A 21,581-nucleotide genomic window follows, 5' to 3' on the forward strand; every position below is an offset into this window, starting at 1 on the left:
TTGTGTACTGGAGAGGTGTTACTTGTTGAAACTTTTTTGATTTGGTAATGGAAGAACTCAAAAAACAAATAAGTTTGCAAAAAAATTTTGATGAAATTTGAAACCATTTTTTCTTTTTTAATTGCCGAGCGTGGATCAAAATGAAGCAAGAATTGAAATTAAAAAGAATCTTAAAAAATAGGAGCGAAAAATCCAAAGCCAATTGAAATGAAGTTTTTGCCCTGCAATGGTAAATAAGTTTCAACAGATTTTCAATGAAATTAAATAAAATGAGTCACGTTTTCCCATAAAACAATTGATTACAATGAAAATTTGCATTTTGATCCTCGCTCAGCAATTTAAAAAATTTGTAATAAATTAATCATAGTTTGGTTGCAAAGTTTTTCGTTTTTGGAATGCTTCCATTACCAAATCAAAAACGTTTCAACGAGATATCTCTCCAGCGCGCACACACACACACACAAATACTTATATATATATATATATATATATATATATATATATATATATATATATGGTTATGTATGTGTGTTTGCTTGTGTGTGCGAGTGCGTGTGTGTATGTGTGAGCTGGAGAGAGACATCTCGTTGAAACTTTTTTGATTTAGTGCTGGGAGAATTTGAAAAATGAACAACTTTGCAAAGAAACTAGGATTAATTTTAGAACCCATCTTTTCTTTATTTACTACCGAGCGAGGATCAAAATGCAAATTTTCATTGTAATCATTTGTTCTATTGGAAAACTGATCACATTTTTTAAATGACAACTTATTACTTCAATTTAATTGCGTTTGCCTGTTGAACCATTTTGATTTGCTATATTTATTAAAAAAACTCGACAATTTTGTTTTCTTGAATCTTTGGATTTATATTTTGTTGGGCGTTTTGATCAGGTGAGGTAAAAAATTCTATTTTTAAAAGTGTGATACAAAAAGAAAATGATTTTGTTGTTGAGTTTCTCGCAAGAATTGTTAAAAAATCTTCCGGCGCAAAAGGAAGCTAAGTTGCATTGCGTTGCAAAGCTAAGTCTTTTAAGTATTACAGTGCAAACAGTACAACTGCTATTTTGAGTTTTGAGGAATTCTTGTGGACAACAGCGACAATACTTCGTCGCATATTTCAGTTTACTTTCAGTGATATGTACAGTGAAAAATTATATGTCGAGAAAATAGATGCCACAACAGTGGAAAACAGTGATGATGTCAACAATAGTTACCGTGAGCGTGACAACAGTAATGAGATCTAGTCACTGCTGTTCACGCGTTCTCAGAAACAGGCTTTTAGAATAAATGTGATGGATATTTCGTACAGTTTTGACAGTTCTGTTAATCATCATGTTAATGTCAAAATTGGTTTCTTAAAAGTTACAATGTCATTGGGAATAATATATTTCAGAGCCTCCGGACAGCGGCAGTGTTGATCCAAACGTGAAGTTTTCTTTTGACGAGTTGCCTTTCACCTATGAACAATATCAAGACTGTTTGATGACAGGTACAACCAAGACCAACAAACAACCGAAAGCCACGTCCTCCTCTTTTGGTTAGCTCTTCAATTATTCAAACTGAACACACATATTAAAATCATCGCATTAATTAGAGAAAATCATTTCCTCATTGTGACAAATAAAGGAAACATCTTTCGTGTATTTCAGAATCAGATATTTGCAAACGCAGCAGACAGCTACAAAAGGATTTGATGGCCAAAATTTACAGAAACGAACTGCTCCACCAAAGGCACGAAGGAAATGTTTTGAAATAGAACTACATTTATGTATCCAATTTTCCAAACTTTTAATTTATTTTAACTGCCTTTGTTAAAAGGACGTATAAAATACGACCTATTATATCCAAACGGTAATGCTGATTTATTATTTTGTACATTGAGAGTTATAGCTTGAGGCACTTTGAGATGAGAAATTTACATTTGATTTGGTTTAAATTCTAGTTTTAAAATCATTTTCATCGGACACCTGTTCAGTTGAGGTATGAACAAAGGGTTTATGGCATTTGAATTACAATAACTACATCATCTCAGCGACTACCTTTCCCATAACACAACAAGCTACAATGTATTTCAAATTTCCCATTGATTTCCAGCAATGCAGTAGCGGGATTTTGGTTATTACAAAATTACCGTCAATAACAGCTAAACCTAGCTCCAATATTTGTCCAAAAACTGCAAGTAAGTCAAAAAAGCAAATTATGCCGCGCGCAACTGAGAGTAGCGAGAAACGTGTCGTGTTATTGGGAGATGACAGCAACAATTCTCAGTGGCAAGATGATGAATTACAGTTGATGCAGAATTTGAAGTTTGAAGAGGGTTTTTGCCAGTGGTTGCCCCCCGCCGCCTTTTTCCTACGCAAACAGCAGCTTCTGAGTCAGCAAGCTAATGAGACGCATGGTCATGGGAGCACTAGCAGTAATAACCCTAGCAGCAACAATCAACAAATGTCCGCATCTAACGACACTCATGGTACTTTCTATTAACATTAAGACATAATGTAGCATAATAGCTTCAAATGCAAGTTTTTAGTCATTTTACCACATGTTTTCTTAACCCGTTTTGGAATAAAAGCCCCACGGAAAAAACCCTACTTAATTTTAGATAGGAGGTAAACCCAACCCCCACGGAAATAACTCCCCACAAGACAGAACGAGCTACGAATTTAGCGCGTCCGGCCATGCCTCGCGGGCCATGGCCATGCCTTAGCGCCCGTCAGACTTCATATGAAATTATCACAACCAAAAAAGTTATCACAACCAAAATTAAAATATTAAATATTTCCCATCTAAAATTATGGGGGGGGGGGCGTGTGGGTTTATTTCTCAGAGCTTAACATACCTTGATATTTTATGACTCGACGTCTCATTCGAGCTGATTTTTTTCTCGATTATTTTACTTTTAGTGACCTTGTCCACATTTTGTAGCATTTGAGATAACAAGTCCAACTCATCTTGAGATAACAAGATGTCACTGCGTTTGCCTCAAATTCTAACAATCAGTAACTTAGTGCCTAAAAATTTACAACTATTATGATTGTTCATTAAAAGCTGTTCCCCACTGTTCTCATCGCCGTATCGAAGATAATCAACACCTTGGCTTCGATTAGGAGTTTGATAATTTCCCAAGAGCGATAAGAAACTCGAGCTAATATTCCTTCAACGTTCAATGCATCAAACTTTTGCGACTCTCATCACTATCACCGCTGAAAGATGCAGGAGCTTTAAGAAGGTAAAAAATATTTTATATAGCTATCTGCGATTCTTACGACAATTTGCTAATTACCCAAAAAACTAAAATTGATTTCAGTGAAACGAGAGGACCGGTGAAAAAATATTACTGGGCATGCTTATTAACCCTTTTGAAGGTCTGCATTCGAACAATTGATTATATTAAAGTCTGCAAACCTGCATGATCCCTTAAGAGACAAAAAACGATAATCTAAATTCAGAACAGATAAATAAGATGGCTTTCGGAAACACGGTTTCGATGCAAATTTACAAATTTCAGATGTTTTTCTACAAAGTATTCAGTAGATGAAAACTAATAAAAGTCAAATTACAGCATTTCCGGATCTTTTCTGGTAGCGCCCACCCCACTCATAGTTTCGCACCCTCCTTTATACATGTTCAAACATATATACTGTTAAAGTTAATTAAGTTTATACGTGAGCCATATGTGAACATTATTAATTTATTAAAAACTAAGACAGCTATGGTTTGAAAGTATTAGATATTTCAACTAAAATTTGTTGTATATAACATAAGCATCAAAAAAATTGTATTATATATTTTTTTGTCGTTATTGGCTACAATAATGGCTCTGCTTTTAAATTTTTTAAGGAAATTGTTCTAAAAGTGCTTTCAATTTAATCTAGCTTGAGACTCTTGAATCAATGAAATGCGAATATCGCTCTTACAATTAGCGAAAACGTAGGTTAGGGGAAGGGCGCTAAAGTAACGGCTATATCAGACCGGGGGAGGAGCGCTATGAGAAAAGATCCATTTGTTTTATGCAGTAATCAATAGTACCGAATTAACAGACAATGATGAGTCGTGAGCATGGGTCACACCACATCACGGTTTAAAATTTTTTCGTAAGGTTCCCAAAAGAAATGGTTTGCACAGGAAGCTCACAGTCCTCGTTATAAAAGTTTGAAAGAATTTCGAAAACATTTTTGCGAAATCTGTGCCAAAAACAAAAATGCAGTCCATTTCAGGGGGGGGGGGGGGGGGGGAATTAATTGCTATTTGCAAATTTTATTTGAAATTTCTCGCCCTATCTTGTTTTTTTTTGCTAGAGACAAGGTTGACATCTATGAATGACAGTTTAGACAATCTTATGCATGCTAGTCTAGTTATCGCAAACAACAATTGCATTTTGTCTAAACACCATGAAATGTTTACAAAGAAAACATATTCCAGAATTTTGGTCCCAATTTAATATAATATCTTCCAACCTGATGAACACATTTTTCAAAATTCTGATGATAAACTGCAATTGTGATGATTTTATTATCATTTTTTGAACTTAATCGCAAATTTGAGTTTTTCGTGTTTTTTTACCTTTTCTGGGAGTTTTTGATCCTCTCTGATTTGCTGAAAGTTTCGTTTAGAGCAAAATTGCTTAATTTTCATGCGTCGCATTGCATTTGGATTTTTCATAAGAAAATCAGATGTAATCGCAAGTTTCACATGATCTGATTTGTCCGGAAGAAAATAACAAATAATAGAGTTTGATATGGCTGATCGAGTTCAATTCATAATGGATTAGAAAATTGCCCGGTTTCAGGGAAAGTAGAAAACAAAAAACACAACAATTGCCAAATTATTTATTTATTTTCAGTCCAATCAGGAGAGTTCTCAATCAACAAACTTCCTTGCCGCTTATGTTAACAAATGTAGAACTATTTTCGTTTCTTTTTTGTTCTTCATAATTTGGATGTTTTGAGACATAGATCAACTGATCTTGTCCCCTGTTTCGTTGGCGTCTTTTTTCACCGAAGTCATTATATTAATATAATTTACGGATCCGCATTTTACAGGACATTATTTACAACAAACAATTCAAATCTGAGAGTTTTCGTTTACCCCTATGGATCGTTCTCAGATAGATACCTACGCGGTAAAAATAAACAACCTCAGATCCGTCCTTCTTCTAGGGTGAAGACAATTAAATACAGATTGTCAATACGCCATCACGAAAGACAAAACCGGCGGTTTTGGATAATATGAGGCGCGGTAAACATAAATTAACTTTATTTGTCTAGAGAACTTGTGACATAGTTTTGCATAAAACACAGGCAAGTTTCTTTGCTTGTTTACTGATAGTTTTTTCAGCATTTACAATGAAAGCGCTGTCCAAATTTAAAAGGCAGTTGAATAGTTTCTTCTGTGGTTGACTGTTGTTGAGTTTTCCCTGAGTTTAATCAAACAAACGCTAAGATGTTTGTTTGTTCTTCGTTTTCTGGCAGTTATTGCCAAATCGTTTTCATTAATTCTCTCTGTAGGAAATTTATGTTACAGTCATTTCTAAATACTTTCATCAGTAATTTTTTTTCTGCTCATGGAGGTGCAGTTCCTGACTTTTGTAGATTTCATTCTTTTTGCTTAAGGAGTGATCGGCGAAATTCTTTTCTTTTTGTTAAAGGAGCCATCGGAAATTAAAGAGCGTCGGAAAAAATTCCGTCCTCAAAACATTTGTTGCAAAGCAAAGGCCAGAACTTGTAAAGTAGTAAACCTTATTGCTATGCTGAAGAGTTTTGAAATATCCATCCCAGTTCGCTTGCTGTATTTAACTAGTAGTCGAGCTCTTCGGTCCAATTTGATGAAAATATTTGCATTAAAAGCCGCCATAATGAAAAACCAACATCTACGAAATATCAAATGTAAATTTGTGCTGCGCAATTGCATCTTATACGTATTAAATTTTGCTTCTATTTTTCTATTCAAATTCGTCATATTCAAGCGCATATTAGTGGCTCAATTGACAGAATCTCAAGTGACATGGTGCAGCCGTGTGTAACATAGAGTTCTGCGAACCTATAGAGTTCCTGAGTTGGGGCCTCGAAGACGCAAGTATCTTGTCTCTGAAATTCTTTGTAAAGTCTGAAAATTGTAAAATCAGACTCGGTCAAGATCAGACCTGCAGACTCACGGTAGGCCCTAATCACTCAATAATCCACAAAGGAGACCCAGAGTCAATTGATGCCACAGTCTGTCAAATGGTGGCTCTATCCCTTCCACATGTGCAGGACCCAAGTCTGTCTGGACACAGCTGTCTTGGGTCGCGCACCTCAGAATTGATCTAGCTGGAACTAGAATTTGAGTTAATTTAACTGAATTAAGTATATGATCTCCTTTCAGGGACTGCATTTGCGATCAAAAACAGGAAGGAGACTCCGAAGCCATACAAATTCGTTCACTTTCGTGACAACTCTAACTACATTAAACACTACCGCGAGGAACACAATTCACGCGCAATCAAGTTGCACCGGAAGGACATCGAAATGTACAATTTGCTGGCGAGTGACGTCAGTGGATTTTACGACCGATTGCGGAGAAACAAACACGGGGGCGCCACTATAATAAACGGACAAATATATTTCAGACAAGATGAAATAGCCGCAGTGTCAACCAGTAATAACCAAGAAGCCACCACAACCGCGACGGTTACGAGCCGGTTGCCAAGCGAGGAATCGGACAGTCGGGCGATGGCAGTTGCTTCTGTTTCACACTCGATACAGACTAATAAGCCGAGTACAAGTCAGGTGCCGCTACAGCGGACGAGGTCAATTCCTCACTACAAGCCAAGGGGCTATTATCAGATGCCGTTCTTCAATATTACGGGGAAAGTGCTCAAAATGATGCCCAGAGAGTTCGAAGACGAACGTTTCGAAGACTAGATCTCTCACTGGACATTTTTAGCATAGTTAAAAATTTTGATTATATTTGAGGAATGATCTTGGGATTTCAATTACTTTTTCATTACAAAAATTTTCCGTGTGTTTGTTTGACAAGTACTGCAGCAATCAACTGTTTTCAGAAAGTTGGTAGTAAAAAGTTCTCATGGAGCGTTTCATGGGTTTTTATTTGTTACTTAACAGATACGAGTATGTTTCTTTGAAAGCATTGAATTTTTCTCAAACATGTGCCGACGTTTTATCTAAACCCAGAAGATACTGAAAGTGAATTAACATAAAAGCACAGTTTTATGATGTGATTTAAAATGGTTGGTGAAAATCAGAGAAAATTTAATTTGAATAAAATCAGACGTACCATTATTGTTTATCAGTTTGCAGAACGTCAAAGGTAAACAAAAGGGTAAGTGTTTTTGTGAAATCTAGTCATATCAAAAGATAATGGGTAAATATAGAAAATAAACGCCCTCCCATGGGTGGTTGGTAACTCCCCCATGGGAGGGCGTTTTGTGGTTATAAACCCCCCTGATAACATTGGACTTCGGTCATGATAATTTAATTGGTTGTGAAATGTGCAGCTCTTTTAACAGTCAAGTGGAGGTTTATTTCTGTGGAGGTATTTTTCCATGATAGATTTTTCTTATCTGAAATGGAGTGGGTTTTTTCCAAGAGCGGATAATGTTCTTTATCCCATGGTGACGAAGACGCATACAGTCACAATAGACAGCATAATGTGTACCAACAGAAATATTCGATCAACCACAATGGCAAAGAATTGCCATAGGAACTCCATGTTAACCTCACTCTCCAAATACATTAAGTCATCCACAGCTTTCATCAGATTATGACTGTCCGGAATCAAGTCTTTCACGCTTTTTTGAGCACTACCACCACCACCACTCACATCATTGGCAGCCGGAGCAACTTTGGACGCAGTCTTTTGCTGGAACTTCGCTCCAAAAACTCCAGTCCATTTATTGCTGTTGTTATTAGTTCCATTGTTGCGTCCCAATTCGCTTTCACCCCCCGCAAGCGCCTCTTTCAACTTGTGCTGTTGATCACGTTCCTTGCTACCAGGAAAAGCCTTTTCCATGGGACATGGTCGCAACCCAAGCAGTGTCATGAATTTGCTGGTGATGAATCTGCGCAGTCGAGGTCCCATCTTCCACCGTCCCCCCATGAAGTGCACGTTGACCACTGAAACAGAACAACTATATATACATTATTTACATGATTTATTGGCGAAAACGTAAGTTTTCGCATAACGTTTTGAATATAAACCTTTGGGACGACTTACAAATTCTCAAAATTAGTTAGTGAAAATAGCTAAATGAAATAGTTCTCGATGCGCCGATACCAATACCGATTCTTCTTTCAACAATGTAGCAATTTAACATTTAAGTAACTTTGAGACCCAGTTATGTATCTGCCAAACAAAGTAACGCCGACGGGCCAGTTGCCTGTTGGTGATACTTACGCTTAAGCAAGCAGTTTCCACCAGACATTTTGCTGACTTGTTGTTTTAGAAGCAATGCAATAGATTTGAGTTCAAACAACGTGAGTTAAATTATCTAAAGTGTCTGAAATGTTTTTCAGTCAGAGTCTATTTGCAATGCCTGAGAATTATGAAAATCAGAAAGGATTGCAAAAAGTCAGATGAAGTAGTTTCTAATTACAAAAATTAAGCTAAAACTTTCTATTGAAGATAACTTTGATTTATTGCAAAAGCAGTTAATACAAATTACAATTTGATAAATGCTAAACTTTTCTTGAGAATCCACGGTCACAAAATTGAAAAAATCGAAACTATTGAAGCTTTAAACAAGCATATTTTTTCTCTCCAAAAATGATCTAAAGACGTATTCAAAAATGAAACAAAAATGGTTATCTTTCTGATCACTTTTTTTTCCTCAGCCACATGAATGTTAGGTCTTTTTTTAAAAAAAATTGATAAAGTTTAAGTTATTTAAGGAACAAAACAATTCAAATCAAAGCTCACTGTTGATTGGTCCAATTGGTTGTCTAGGCAGTTCCAAAGTAAAATATCTAGTTTCTTTACACGAAATACTATTGTCGTTTGACTTTCAAAAATGTTTTATTTTTAAATAAACAATGGCTTATAGAGCTTTGCCACTGTTTTTCCCTTCAATTTGGCCAATTTGTAACTAAGTGTTAGCAAAGATAGAAAGCTCCTTGTTTCGTTTTTGTATAATGAAAAAAAATTAATCCTTTTGCGCGTTTAATTAATGGTTTTCTGGCTTTGATACTACTATTCACATTTTTTTGATTTTTAGGATTTGGCCCATTTTCACGGTTTTTTTCTCGTTTTGTCCCATCATCACATCCATCAAAGTTCAAATTTTACAATACTGGCGTTCAAAAGATACTCTCAATTGAACTGAATAAATTATTTTATGGCTTGGATTATGGTTTAACGGCTTCAACACCCCTGTCTCGAAGAATTTATTTAAGTTTTTTACAATTGTCTTGAACTGTCGTTTTTGCTTCGTCTTTTTAGTCATATGAAATTTTCTGAACTTCAAATGGTCACATTGGTTTTTAGTGGGAGAGTAAACAAAACTCTATTTTTTTGAGTAGATAGCTGATGGCTTTCATGACTTTGATAACATATGTTTTCAGAAAAAAAAATTATTCAGCTTGGAATTTTTGTTCAATTTTGTCAATTTGTTACCTAGTCTCGTTTACTGAAGTTCACATAGGACAATTTTATAGGAACGAAAGTTGCAGGTGCACAAAATCTAACGTTTTAAAGATTTTGTTATGAATTTACTGGCTTCGACACAGGTTCTCCAATCATTTTGCACGTTCTGAAAAAATTATTTCGCACGTTCTGAAAAAAATCCACGACATCAAGTTGCATCGGAAAACAAAGTCTTGAAACCAGCACACCAAATGCCAACATCTTCAAAAAATAACGCTATTCTTTTTTAATGCCTAGTTACACTGTTTGAAATTTTGTCTCTTTTAGAGTAAAATTGGCAATGATTATGAGATATTGCATTGGAAACAATATTCATTAACAGACATCACAATTTAAAATAGATCAAATTTGTTTGCTTTGCTGTATACTGAAACAACCAACATGTTAGACCTCACTGCTCGAGAAACAAAGCTAAGTATTCAGCTGAGCTTGAATTTATATGAGATTATTTTTCTGATTCTGGATTTAGTTTCTACCAATAATATTTGAGATACGGGACAAGCGATTCCACAAAAAAATTCGATGGTTTTTTCACGGTAATTGCCTAAATTTCTTGCCAGTTGGCTTAGTCAGATTTGTCGATTAAATATTTCGACGTATACTTAAGCAAAAGCACAGTAGAAATGCTTAAAGCAGCACTAAAAGTGTAGGAATTTTGTATTGCATGTAGTACTACTAGCCATCGAAACAAAAAATATAAATTTAATTCTGGAATACAAAGTCCCACTGAATCGCCTCCTAAAATTATGCAAAAAATGCCAAACAAAATGTGCATAATATATGTGTGCAACGGCTGCTCTCCTATCAAAAGAGGAAAGCTTTTTACCAACCAATTCACTTCCGAGGTGCTAAATCTGTCCAGATATAAAATTATGACAGCAAAGTTTTATGATTTTTTTCATCTGTCATACTGTATACTACCATTGCATTACGTCATACTCCATCAGCCCCAATAACTAGTCTTTCAACTTAGCTGTTCAAATCTTCGTTTCGCTAAGAATAACAAAAGGTCCAATTTTAACAAACAAATTTTTGATCGCGTTTTGATTAAAATCTAAAGTTAAAAAGAAATTATGAAAATCGTTTAGCAACAATTCATAGCTCTTTAAATTGGGTTTACATGTAAAAAATTTTGGCTTTCTTTCACAAAATTTTAGGCAAAGACAAATAATTGCAATTGTAACGGAACAACAGTGATAATTTTGTATCTTTAATGTAACTTTAATTCAATCTGGTTGTAACTTTAACTTAAGCAATCCATGTGTATGTGGTGAACAAAATAAATGGTCAAGAAAAGATTTGTTATGATCTACTGGCTTTGACACAGGTTCATCGCAAAAAAAAGTAAACTAATTTTTAATTTTTGTCCAAACTAGATGCTCCCTTTGTAGCTGTGAGACATATTCTGAATAACAACAGGTTTCAAGCGTGTCTTTTGGATGGATAAACGAACCACTTTAATCATTTCATTTTTTAGCTAATAATTTCACGACTTTGAAGTTTTTTTTCGAAAAACAGAAAATTTTTACTTAATTTTGCTCATTTTTCTTTTTCGCCTACTTATTAAATATTCTCATTAAAAAAAATCTCTCACAACACAATATTGGCGTACAAGGCTCAATTGTACATATTTTGAGGGGCCAAAATATGCTTTAACGGCTTCGACATGGTTTTCTCGCAAGTTTTTTTTGTTGTCTCCATATGCTGTTCTTTTTTAAACACATAACAAATTGAATAAAGACAAGTCTTAATTCTTGCCCTCTAATAGGGGCATATGTGACCAGAAACAAATTGGATGTTATCAATTTCTATCCATTAGTTTTCATTTCTTTGAAACTAATTGTTTTTAAAAACTTCAGCCTTTTTTTTAACTTCGCTGTTTTTTGTTGTTTTATGACTATTTTTACCGAGCCCTATTATGGATTGGTCCCATATCATTTCTAAAGAAGTACAAGTTGTTTTCTTTAGTTTCAATTTATCTGACGATGTTTTGATCTTGCTAATAATTTTTTTTAAATGGACATAAAGTTTTTGGATGTAATTAATGTTTGTTTTTATTGTTGTTTGACTTTTGTTGTTCATTTTGAACTGCTTTTTTAATAACGGTTCAACTCATCAATCTAATGCGGCATTTTTTTCTCCACTCAATTACTCCACTTTTTGTTCAAGCACATTTTTATTGATAAAGGCTTGAATCTTTGGGGGGTTATTATATGTTACTAATTTCGTAGTCATTTAAGCCAAAAATGCGGATGAGCAGGGTCGTAACTTTATGTGCGATCACCCATTCTTTTTTTCCAATACACAAGAAAACTTTCCGTTCAAAAGTTTGGTAAATAGGGCAGGTAATAGAAGTATTCATTATAAACCCTGTTGAAAAATCAGATCGCTTGTCTTTGTGGGTGTGCCGTAGTGTTGTATCCTGCCGTAAAATTGTGTATTTTGCCTTAGGGGGCATGTGCCTGCTATTTTTTAAACAGTGAATTTACGTTTTAATATTTTCGTCCCCTTGCAGTAGTTTTTTTCGCTTCAAAACGAAATCAATAATGTGAGATACGGATAGATTGATTTCTAAGACGGTAGTCACATTTATTTATATATTTGTATATAAAAGTATATTTGTAAATATTTTATATAAAAGTATATTCAAGTATACATATTATTAAAAAACTATGTCAATTTTAAAGTAAAGCACGATTTCTTAACCATCATTTAATAACATTATTTTCATGATGTTTAAATTCAATTTGCAGGTTCTGAAAAAAAGTCCCTGACACCAATTTTTACCGAAAAACGACGTCCTTAAACGAGTACACCAAATGCCAACTCCTTCAAAAAAAATGCTTTCATTTTTTTATTGGCTGTTTGCACTGTGTAAACTTAGTATCTTTTAAATTTTGGTCTCTTTTAGAGTAAAAAAAGGCATTGATTATGAGATAATGTATCGGAAACAAGCACTTAATTACAGACATCACAATCTAAAATAGCACAAAATTATTTGTATTGCTGTATAAAGAAACAACCAACGTGTTAGACCTCACTGCTCGGGAAACAAAGCTAACTATTCGGTTGCAAGGCTCAATTGAGCTTGATTTTATTATGAGATTATTTTTCTGATTCTGGTTTTAGTTTCTACCAATGTAATTGAGAAACGGGACTAAATATTCCACTACTAATTTACTGGTTTTTTCACGGTAATGGCTTATAGCTCTTGCCAGTTAGCATAGTTTGATTAGTCAATTAATTATGTCGACGTATACTCAAGCAAAAGCACAGTAGAAACGCTTAAGAGAGCACTAAAAGTGTAGGAATTTTGTATTGCATGTGGTACTACTAGCCATCGAGTAAGAATAAAATAATTTGAATTCTGGTATTTGAATATATGTATCACGGCTGCTCTCCTATCAAAAGAGGAAAGGGTTTTACCACCCAGTTCACTTAAGAGGTGCTAAATCTGTCCAGATATAAATTTATGGCAGCTAATTTTTAAGAATATTTTTTTTATCTGCCATACTTTATACTACCATTGCTTTACGTCATACTCCGTCAATCCCAATAACTAGTCTTACGACTTTGCTGTTCAAGTCTTCGTTTCGCAAGGAAAAACAGAACAAAAACCAATTTAAACAAACAATTTTTTGATGGCGTTTTGATTAAAAACTCAAGTTCTAATAAAATTTTGAACATCTTGTTGCAACCATTCATAACTTTTTAAATTGGATTTACATGTGAAAAATTCCGGCTTTCTATTACAAAATTTTAGGCAAAGACAAATTATTTTAATTGTAACTGAACAACAGTGAAAGTTTTGTAACTTAAATGTTAGCAATCTGATTGTAACTTTAACCTTAGCAATCCACGTGCATGAACAAATTAATTACTCAAGAATAGATAGGCGAGTTTTTTTTGGCTCATACGCACTTAGTGTTATGTTTTTTCTGCTTATCATGTTTTAATTGTTGCTCGGAGGCTGATATTAGAGCATGAAAGAGAGGCAAACAATGGCACATTGAAGGGTAAATTACCATATAGAAGTACAATTTAGAAGTACCATATAAAAATTTTGTCAAAAAATTTTTATTGGTTTCAAAAGACCACTTTAGAGTTAAATTAGGTTTCGATATGGCTAGTCAGGAAATCTGACTCTTTACTGTCACAAAACTTCTGAAATGTGGGCTGTTTGTTCCTCAGAGGTGAAGATTGAAAATATTGAAATTAACTTGCTTTCAAACTTGTCAAAGTTCAAAACAACTGAAAAGTCACAAAAACTTATCTAGAGAAACAAGACACTGCAACAAGTCATTTATCAATCAAGAATTGTTCCTGAAGAAGCACTGTATGCCAGTTCAATACGGATTTTGTCAGTTTAAAAAATTAAGCCAAAGAAATGGGTCTGAGAAAGTTTTTGATATTTATTGAAGCCGATTTCATGCTGCCAATTGCGTGGTTTAAATGAAAAAATTTTAAAAACCATTTTTCAGTGTAAATGTGAAGTCATAGGAAGTTCGTTAAGCATATGACAGTACGACTTGAATACTTGTCGAAAAGTTTTTATGAAAATCAATTCATTTTTCAAACCATTCATAATGAACTTGGATGCATTTATTTAAGTAAATTCTCAAAAAGTACATACGTTGCATTTCTGTTTTGCAGATAAGGAAGAACGTTTCGAGTTTGACGTTGAATTTCACTTCATGTACTAATTATAATTACTGAATATGTATGTTGACAAAGTAAACAAATCAATTAGGCTTCCATAGAAGGTAAGATTGAATTCTACTTGTCATGCCATTTTGGTTTAAATGCTTGATTTGTTCAAGAATTTTTAAAAATAAACTCGCTTCTAACAATACTGTGTAGATCTTCTCTAGATTGAAGAAAACTTGAGGAACCAAAGGAAAACGGAAATTTTATAAGAGAATCCGAAGCTCTGCAGCTTAAAATTACAAGATAAAATATTACGCACAATAGGTTTGTTAGTGAGCAATGTTTTTTTAAATCCAGTGAATCTAATTTCTTCATAGCTGATTTGGTTGTCGTGTGTTTTTTGAAAATTCTTGTTTATATTTCATTTTTGATGTATTATCTATATATTAAAACAGGGAAAAGACTATATTAGAACTGTTTCTTTTTTTGATGGAAAATATGAATGCCTGTAGTTTTGTTGGTAATCTGTGAATTTTCTCGTGAGAACTGAAATCAGTTTTTGGTTTCAATTCTTTGGCTTGATCATTTAATTGATCACATAACTGATTATTTCAATAAAAGTTTGTTCATTGCTCTGAATCTCAAAAATTTAATGCTGACTTTGATGTAATTCAGAAAACATGGAATAGAAAAAATCACAGTAACAAAATAGCATTGTTTTGTGCGGTTAAGCATTTCATTTGGGTTTTGGGCTGATTCAGTGCTTTTCAGGCAATTTTCAGTATTTTTTGAAATAGATGTTGCTAGAAGACATTTTGGACAATGCAATTTATAAATAATTATCCCGTTCTGCTTATAGAAAACTATAATAAAAAATAGTATGTTGTTGCTAACCAACGGTGACAAGAATTGTGTCCAGAGTCATCTGGGAAACAGCAGCTCCTAGGAACCAAGCCACAACTGGAAAGTTACGTGAGTTGGCGGGAACCAGAGCCGAGATGGTTCCAAAGGACACGACTGCAGCCAGCAGAATTGTGATGGCAAACGAGATCTTCTCTCCTGACTCGACTGGGATCAAGAAGACTAGAGCTGACAAAATGTACAGTAGGACATTCGGAAGCATGAAGATGATGGCGTAGAATAAGTGACGTCGCGTTAATTTCAGGTGCATTGTCATTGTGTCATAGAATTGTCTGCCCCGAAATGTGCGTGTTTGGAAAGTGAATCGTACTGGCTGATTGAGTTGCCACTCGTCATGTTCAACGTAATACGATAAGTCTGCATTCTCTCGGAATATTTGATCTTGACCTGAAAATCCAGGTAACAATTTTTAATTCGCCTGCTGCAACTTATCTAAGAAAAATATCTGCTGCAACTTTTCTTAATACCTGTTGAAGCGAGGACGATATATTAGTAAACATATTTTAGATATCAATTGAACTGTTTTAATGTTAGAAAAGAATGAGGTCTTCCTAATTTCTATAGACGGTTAAACGATGAGCTGATAGTGAGTGCAGTGCAAAGTTTTAACCAAAATAACAGAAATGTGCTTCAGTATAATTGTAAAACAAGCGTTGACCTTGCTTCCAAATTTACTCATATACCCTGAGGTATTGAAATTCAAGAAACATATGTTGTTTTTGGTACTTTTGTCACTGTTTCTGACATCATGACATTGCTTTGCTTAATTTTAACAGCAAATAATCAGAAGAAACTAAAAACTTTTTTGTGCAGAAAGCATTCAAGTTCTTTTTACAAATATGAGAGTCATGTATGCGCTCCACGTGGCACAAGGATCAACTGTGATATTCGATTTTATACAAGGATCATATGACGTCTGTGATCTTATACAAGAATCTAATATGACTTCATTGTTTTCAAACAAGACACGTACTTTATTTCCCTGGTTCCATACAAGAATCACACTCCGGAATACGTAATGCCGTTATGATGTGTATGACATCTCACGACCCGCACAATCGGTGCTGATGCGGTTTTTCTACTACAAAAGCGAGATTTTTGAAGTGCTGAAGAAGTGTTAAAAAAATCTTGGCAAGTCTTAATCAAGACTAGTCTAGTTTTAGAAAAAAACTTATTTTGAGTTGTTTTCCTACTGCTACCGCAAAAACATACGTCAAAATAAAAAAAGATCATAAATGATATCAAACTAAACAAAAAAAGAGACTAAAATTGAATCATCGTAGTCATAATGAGTCAAGTGAGGATTTTTAAATGCATACACTTGCTCTAAAAGCAGTCATTACCTAGTCATGATCTACCATAACATAGTCCTGCAGTTCAAAATTATCGTCAACTGTATTTAGTTCTCCTTTTTGATATGAAAACTATTTGTAGACCGGTGTCAACAAATAGCGAAGAACAAAATAAAAAGAAAACTTTTCATATTAAATGTCAAAACATAGCAGTTTTTGCTAATTAAGGGAGGGCGCTACTTAGTGCTACATTTGTGATGCATTAGCAGCCCAAAACCTCACGAAAAGAGTTTAAAAGCACAAAAATGAGCTACCAAAAACGATTTGGAATTTTTTTGCTTATACTTTTCTGCTTTCATAATTCATACGCGTATGATTGCTAAGAACGTTCAAACTGGGTTGTTTCATTGCTTCATACATAATTTCATTTGAAAAAAAATATATAGATATTTGCCCTGCCTACTCAATGTTGTCTACTTTTGAGCATAGGAAAATACTTATTATCAAAACACGTTATCCTGTTGGAGTTTTTCTCTACATTATTAGACGTTTCACCTGCTTTTTTGAAAGTTTAGTTTCGAAGGTGCTGGAAAGTTATTTCAACTGCTTCGCAAGAATGTGTAACTCAAGCTTGTGTAACAGAATTCAGGAAGTGTGATGTCAATGAAATCAGAGCTCTGATATTGTACTGATCGAAGGTTTGATAGTCAAGAGATTCAGTGTTGGTCAGTCCAAAAACACTGGGATGTAAAATTCCCTATCAATTAAACTCCATAATTGAGCATGAAGAACAATAAATTCTCAGGTTTCTGTTTCTAACCGAGTCTGTGAAGTTTTAGGACTATGAGGACTAATAAGTATCGCTTTTTGTTACCAATCAGCCAATTCAATTAATTTAAAGAAAATTATTAGAAATCAGAACGAAACAAAAATATATATTGTATTCCAAAATCAAATTTAACTCAAAGGAAATCTAAAATATTCTTTTTTTTGAAAGCAAATTGTTTCTTTATAGCTAAGAATTGTAGGCTTGATTTAAATCAAAACATCAAAGACTTTAAAACAAAAACTGAATGGTAAATGGTAAATTTTTCAACCCCAAAAAACTGTTTAACGACTATGAAAAAATTAATAACGCTGAAAATTTTCTGACTTGAGATTTGTATTACAATACTTGTTTTTAACTTTGTTTCGAATTTTATAAATTACTTAAATTTGTTATGTGCAAATAAATTGCGATAGTTATTAGTTCTCGTAACCCTACATTTTTCACAGACTTGGCTAGAAACAAAAATGTGGGAACTTAAAATTATCCATGCTCAATTCTAACTTTCTCTTTACATCCCGGGCTTCCTGGACTGAGCGTCATTGCCTAATTAGTACTAAATGGGAATTATCAAATCTTCGATCACCAAAATACCAGAGCTCTGATCTATTTTTTTTGTTTAACACCTGCTTAGTTAGGTCTTAAAAGCTTTAGTCTTTTTGCGCAGCGTTCGACAAAATTTTTCAGGACTTCCAATCTAAATTTCCTAAAAAAAGAAGGTGAATTGTCAAATCATCAAGAAAAAACTTCCAAAAGGATAATTTTCTTTGTTAATAATAATATTATTACAATCACTAATTGACAACACTGAGGCGGCGGCGCAAACACTTTTCATTTAAATGATGAAGCAATTCAACAACCCAGGATCCAGGATGAACGTTCTTAGTAACCAAACCATACTCAGATAAATTATGATCGCAAAAAATTACAACCAAAAAGTTCGAAATCTTTTGTTGGTTGTACAATTTTGTGCTTTTAAATTGTTTTCGAGCTCTGCTCAATATAGCTATGTGGATTTTTTCACCGAACTTTTCTCGGAGATTGCGCAATTCATTTTCAATGTGTTCAGTATACTTACCATGTAAGAGATATACGTGATACAAAATCACCATACAGGGGCAGCTTCTTTACGATAATTGATAAAATAAATTACGACCTGTTTACAAATATTCGTAAAATTAATGCATTATTGTAGAAAGTTTGCAAAATTATTTATAAAAGAATGCAAATTTGACATTCAGTTTAAGCTAGAAAATTCAGTAGGGTATCTGAACTATAAATTATAGATAAGATTTATAGATAAGATAGATAAGATTGAAATAGATTCTGACCTAGAACATACTCCTCGTTGTCAGTAGTCCACGGTCCAAATCGCAACTGGCAAGACTGGTCATCGAATGGGAAGAGAGAGACGTCGAATGAGCATGCAAACTGGATAGTAGCGAGAGAGGAGTAGAAAGCGATGAGACCATTGCGACCATTTATCAACTGTCGGTCGAATGCCTCGTGGATGATATTAATTGCATCCAATGCAACTACAAACAGACATATTACATTACCACAGTTTTTTACACACTCCTGTCATACATGACACCACAGAGGTAGATCTAGATCGCTTCACGGTCAAATATGAACGAGTTTGTCACTAAATTTAGTTTTTCATTGTTGATACATAGGACTCATTGCTGAAAACAGGCTCCAAAGCTTCCCCTTTTCAAATTTTCCACTTTGCAACGTAACTAAAAGTAGTAAGAAACCAGTACACCCTAGGCCACTTTTTGGCTGATTTTACCCAAACGTGTTCGATCATAAGCGCGGATGAAAAGTTCTTGGCAATTATTCCCTGTATGTTAGGATTATTGCCTGAATATGTAAAACACGTACCTCAACTTCATTTTGAAATAGAGAGGTACCTTTTTTATGGGTTATTTACTCAAACTCTGCGGTTATCTTGTCTCTTGATGGTTAATTAATGAGTCCGAGGAAACAAAAAACAACAAAACACTACCGACAGACAGCTTGGAACTAATTTTTTGCTTAGGTTGTAAAAATGAAACAAAATAAAAAAAGTTAAATTAATAAAGCAAGGTTAAGAACAAACAATAAACTATATATAACAAACATCTAAATAAAAATTTAAGACACAAAATTCAGTTTTAAGTCATTGTTTTAAGTTTTATAAATGTACCCATTTAAAACTGCTTCTCCGTCAGCATCTTGTTTAACATCTATTTGTGTTGTCTGGACATGTGGAAAAGCTTGTAACCCCCCTTTTAGAGCTGTTTTTGTCGCAAGAAGCTCCTGCGTGGAGCAGTCGCAAGTTGTTGTATCTCCTCGGCAATACTTCTTGAGACTCCCAACCGGGGTGGAGTTGGGCAGCTATCCCCTATAAAAGCTGTTATTGTCACAAGAAGCTCCTGCGCGGAGCAGTCGCAGGTTTTTGTATCTCCTCGTCAATACTTCTTGAGACTCCCAACCGGGATTGAGTTGGGCAGCATCATCAATTTTTTAGCGCCTACTGGACAAGCGTTGTTTCTTTGCAGGCGGCTCTTCCTCTGCTTCGAAATCGATATATGGAAATCTTGAGAACGGCTTTTCTTTTGGGGCTGCATCAAAATCAAATATTTCTTCCTCATCGGACTCAATTTGAGAAGTTTTCCAGAACCCAGGATCAGGTGGTGAAAAGGTTTCTTCAATCTCAGTATCAAGTTGTTCAGTTGAATATCTGGTGGTTTCACATTCACTGATCTCAATATAGGACTTGAGAGGTTTTTCCAAGGGCTGTTTCCGCTTGTGACCAATTTTATAGTGTCCATACGCGTATGAGCTTATACCGTCACTCAGATAGTAACGCTTATCATCAAATGCACTCAAAGCAATTTTGTTAGACTCTGTTATGTTGAGTGTGTGTTTGTCACTAGTTATAGATGTTACTAGTTTTCTCAATGGTGATTTTGACTTGAGCACATCTTTGAACTTATCATGATGAAGTGTCTTTTTCACATGTTTGCTCACATCCTTGGCACTTTGTTTGACTTTCTGCAAAATTTTTACAGAGTAAGCTTTTGGTTTCAGAAAAACTGCTTCCATCACAATGTCACCATTCAACTCATATGATAATTTAGGTGGCACTTTTTTGTTCAATTCACTATGCAAGTAATGATCCTTGGGGTAATCACTCAAATAAGCACGTGTTTCAGCTGTTTAAGATCTTCGTATATGTCATTCGTCTCGATTTCATTAAAGAGAGAATCAGTCTCACGATACATCACTCGAGCTTTTTTGTCAAACAAAGGCCCCATTTCTTCATAATGAAACCTGTATAGATGTAGTTTTGACAGATCCAAAATAGCAGCACCCAGATAAGTTGGTTTATTCCACCTGATCTCTTTCTGGCTGAGAGTGCTCCCAACAAGGTTCTCTCGAAATATAGTGAATTTCTCAAAATTGTACTTGTTGCAATAAAATTTTGCTTTCTCCTCATTTTCAACAAATACCATCTTGTAACGACATCTCAAATTTTCCATCGTTTTTCCGAAGCATGAATTGTTCAACAGTTTGAAAAAATTCTTTTCAAAGGTGCTGATACCGGGTTGTTGTCGCAATTTTGTATTCTGCTCAATATAGCACTTCATAAAGTCACTCTGCAGAGTTTTATGTAGTCTGGCTAATTAGAACCCCTGTTGACAATAAAGTTTCAGAACTGGATAATGACATGCATAATTCTGCTTTGACTGAAGCGTTTCCAGAAGCTTTGGGATATGACTGGTCTTGTTTCCCAATTCTACTTGATACTGAGAAAGCATCTCAGCATCGATTTTTAACTTCTCAGCAGCCAGAGGGAAATCATTGTGACAGTCATGTAAGTTGCTAGGATAAGTCAGATCAACCATTACAAAGTACCCAACATCACTTTCGTCAGATGTTTGCATGATCTTGTCCAAGCTGATGTCTGACCATTCAAATCCTCCGGTTGGCAGTTTTTTCATCATTGTTCCACCGTATAAATTAACGACATCCAGAAAAAGTCCATACGTACTTGGTTTTCCTTCATCAAAGTCATGCAAGTATTTGTTGTTAGCTTTCATATACCGTTTTTCACCAATTCCATCCAATCCTTCACGGATGGCTCTCTCACAAAACAACAGCATATCTATATCAGAGAGCAAGTCCAATTTCACTTTAGTTGTTTTCAGCATTGCATCCCATGAAATATTAGGTGCACTATAGTAATGACCAAAGTCATTGGTGCACT

At 34.6% G+C, this 21,581-nt stretch overlaps 2 protein-coding genes across 2 annotated transcripts in view; one reads left to right on the forward strand and one right to left on the reverse strand.

Moving 5' to 3' along the window:
* Nucleotides 1-1,397: 1,397 nt before the first annotated feature.
* LOC142335393 (uncharacterized) lies at nucleotides 1,398-7,019 on the forward strand. The gene is made up of 3 exons (XM_075383858.1): nucleotides 1,398-1,538; nucleotides 1,651-2,471; nucleotides 6,365-7,019. Exons 2-3 carry the CDS (start codon nucleotides 2,066-2,068, stop codon nucleotides 6,901-6,903), a joined length of 945 nt encoding a protein of 314 aa, XP_075239973.1. The 5' UTR covers nucleotides 1,398-1,538; nucleotides 1,651-2,065; the 3' UTR covers nucleotides 6,904-7,019.
* A 418-nt stretch (nucleotides 7,020-7,437) lies between these two features.
* LOC142335394 (neuronal acetylcholine receptor subunit alpha-6-like) overlaps nucleotides 7,438-21,581 on the reverse strand; it is a 49,731-nt gene continuing 35,587 nt past the window's right edge. Inside the window, exons 2-4 of the mRNA XM_075383859.1 lie at nucleotides 18,658-18,861; nucleotides 15,182-15,595; nucleotides 7,438-8,115 (exon numbers count right to left, since the gene is read on the reverse strand). Of these exons, the coding sequence (XP_075239974.1) occupies nucleotides 7,604-8,115; nucleotides 15,182-15,595; nucleotides 18,658-18,861 (1,130 nt within the window). The 3' untranslated portion in view covers nucleotides 7,438-7,603. The remainder of the gene's footprint in view (nucleotides 8,116-15,181; nucleotides 15,596-18,657; nucleotides 18,862-21,581) is intronic.

Source organism: Convolutriloba macropyga, chromosome 2, assembly GCF_964194025.1.
Source record: "Convolutriloba macropyga chromosome 2, txConMacr16.3, whole genome shotgun sequence".
Taxonomy (NCBI): Eukaryota; Metazoa; Xenacoelomorpha; order Acoela; family Convolutidae; genus Convolutriloba; species Convolutriloba macropyga.

What these genes read in the sequence shown, in the direction of transcription:
- LOC142335393 (XM_075383858.1), top strand. Translation starts at nt 2,066, where the DNA reads ATGTATTTCAAATTTCCCATTGATTTCCAGCAATGCAGTAGCGGGATT. An exon ending in CGCATCTAACGACACTCATG is followed by an intron (nt 2,472 to 6,364) that starts GTACTTTCTATT and finishes ATCTCCTTTCAG; the next exon opens with GGACTGCATTTGCGATCAAA.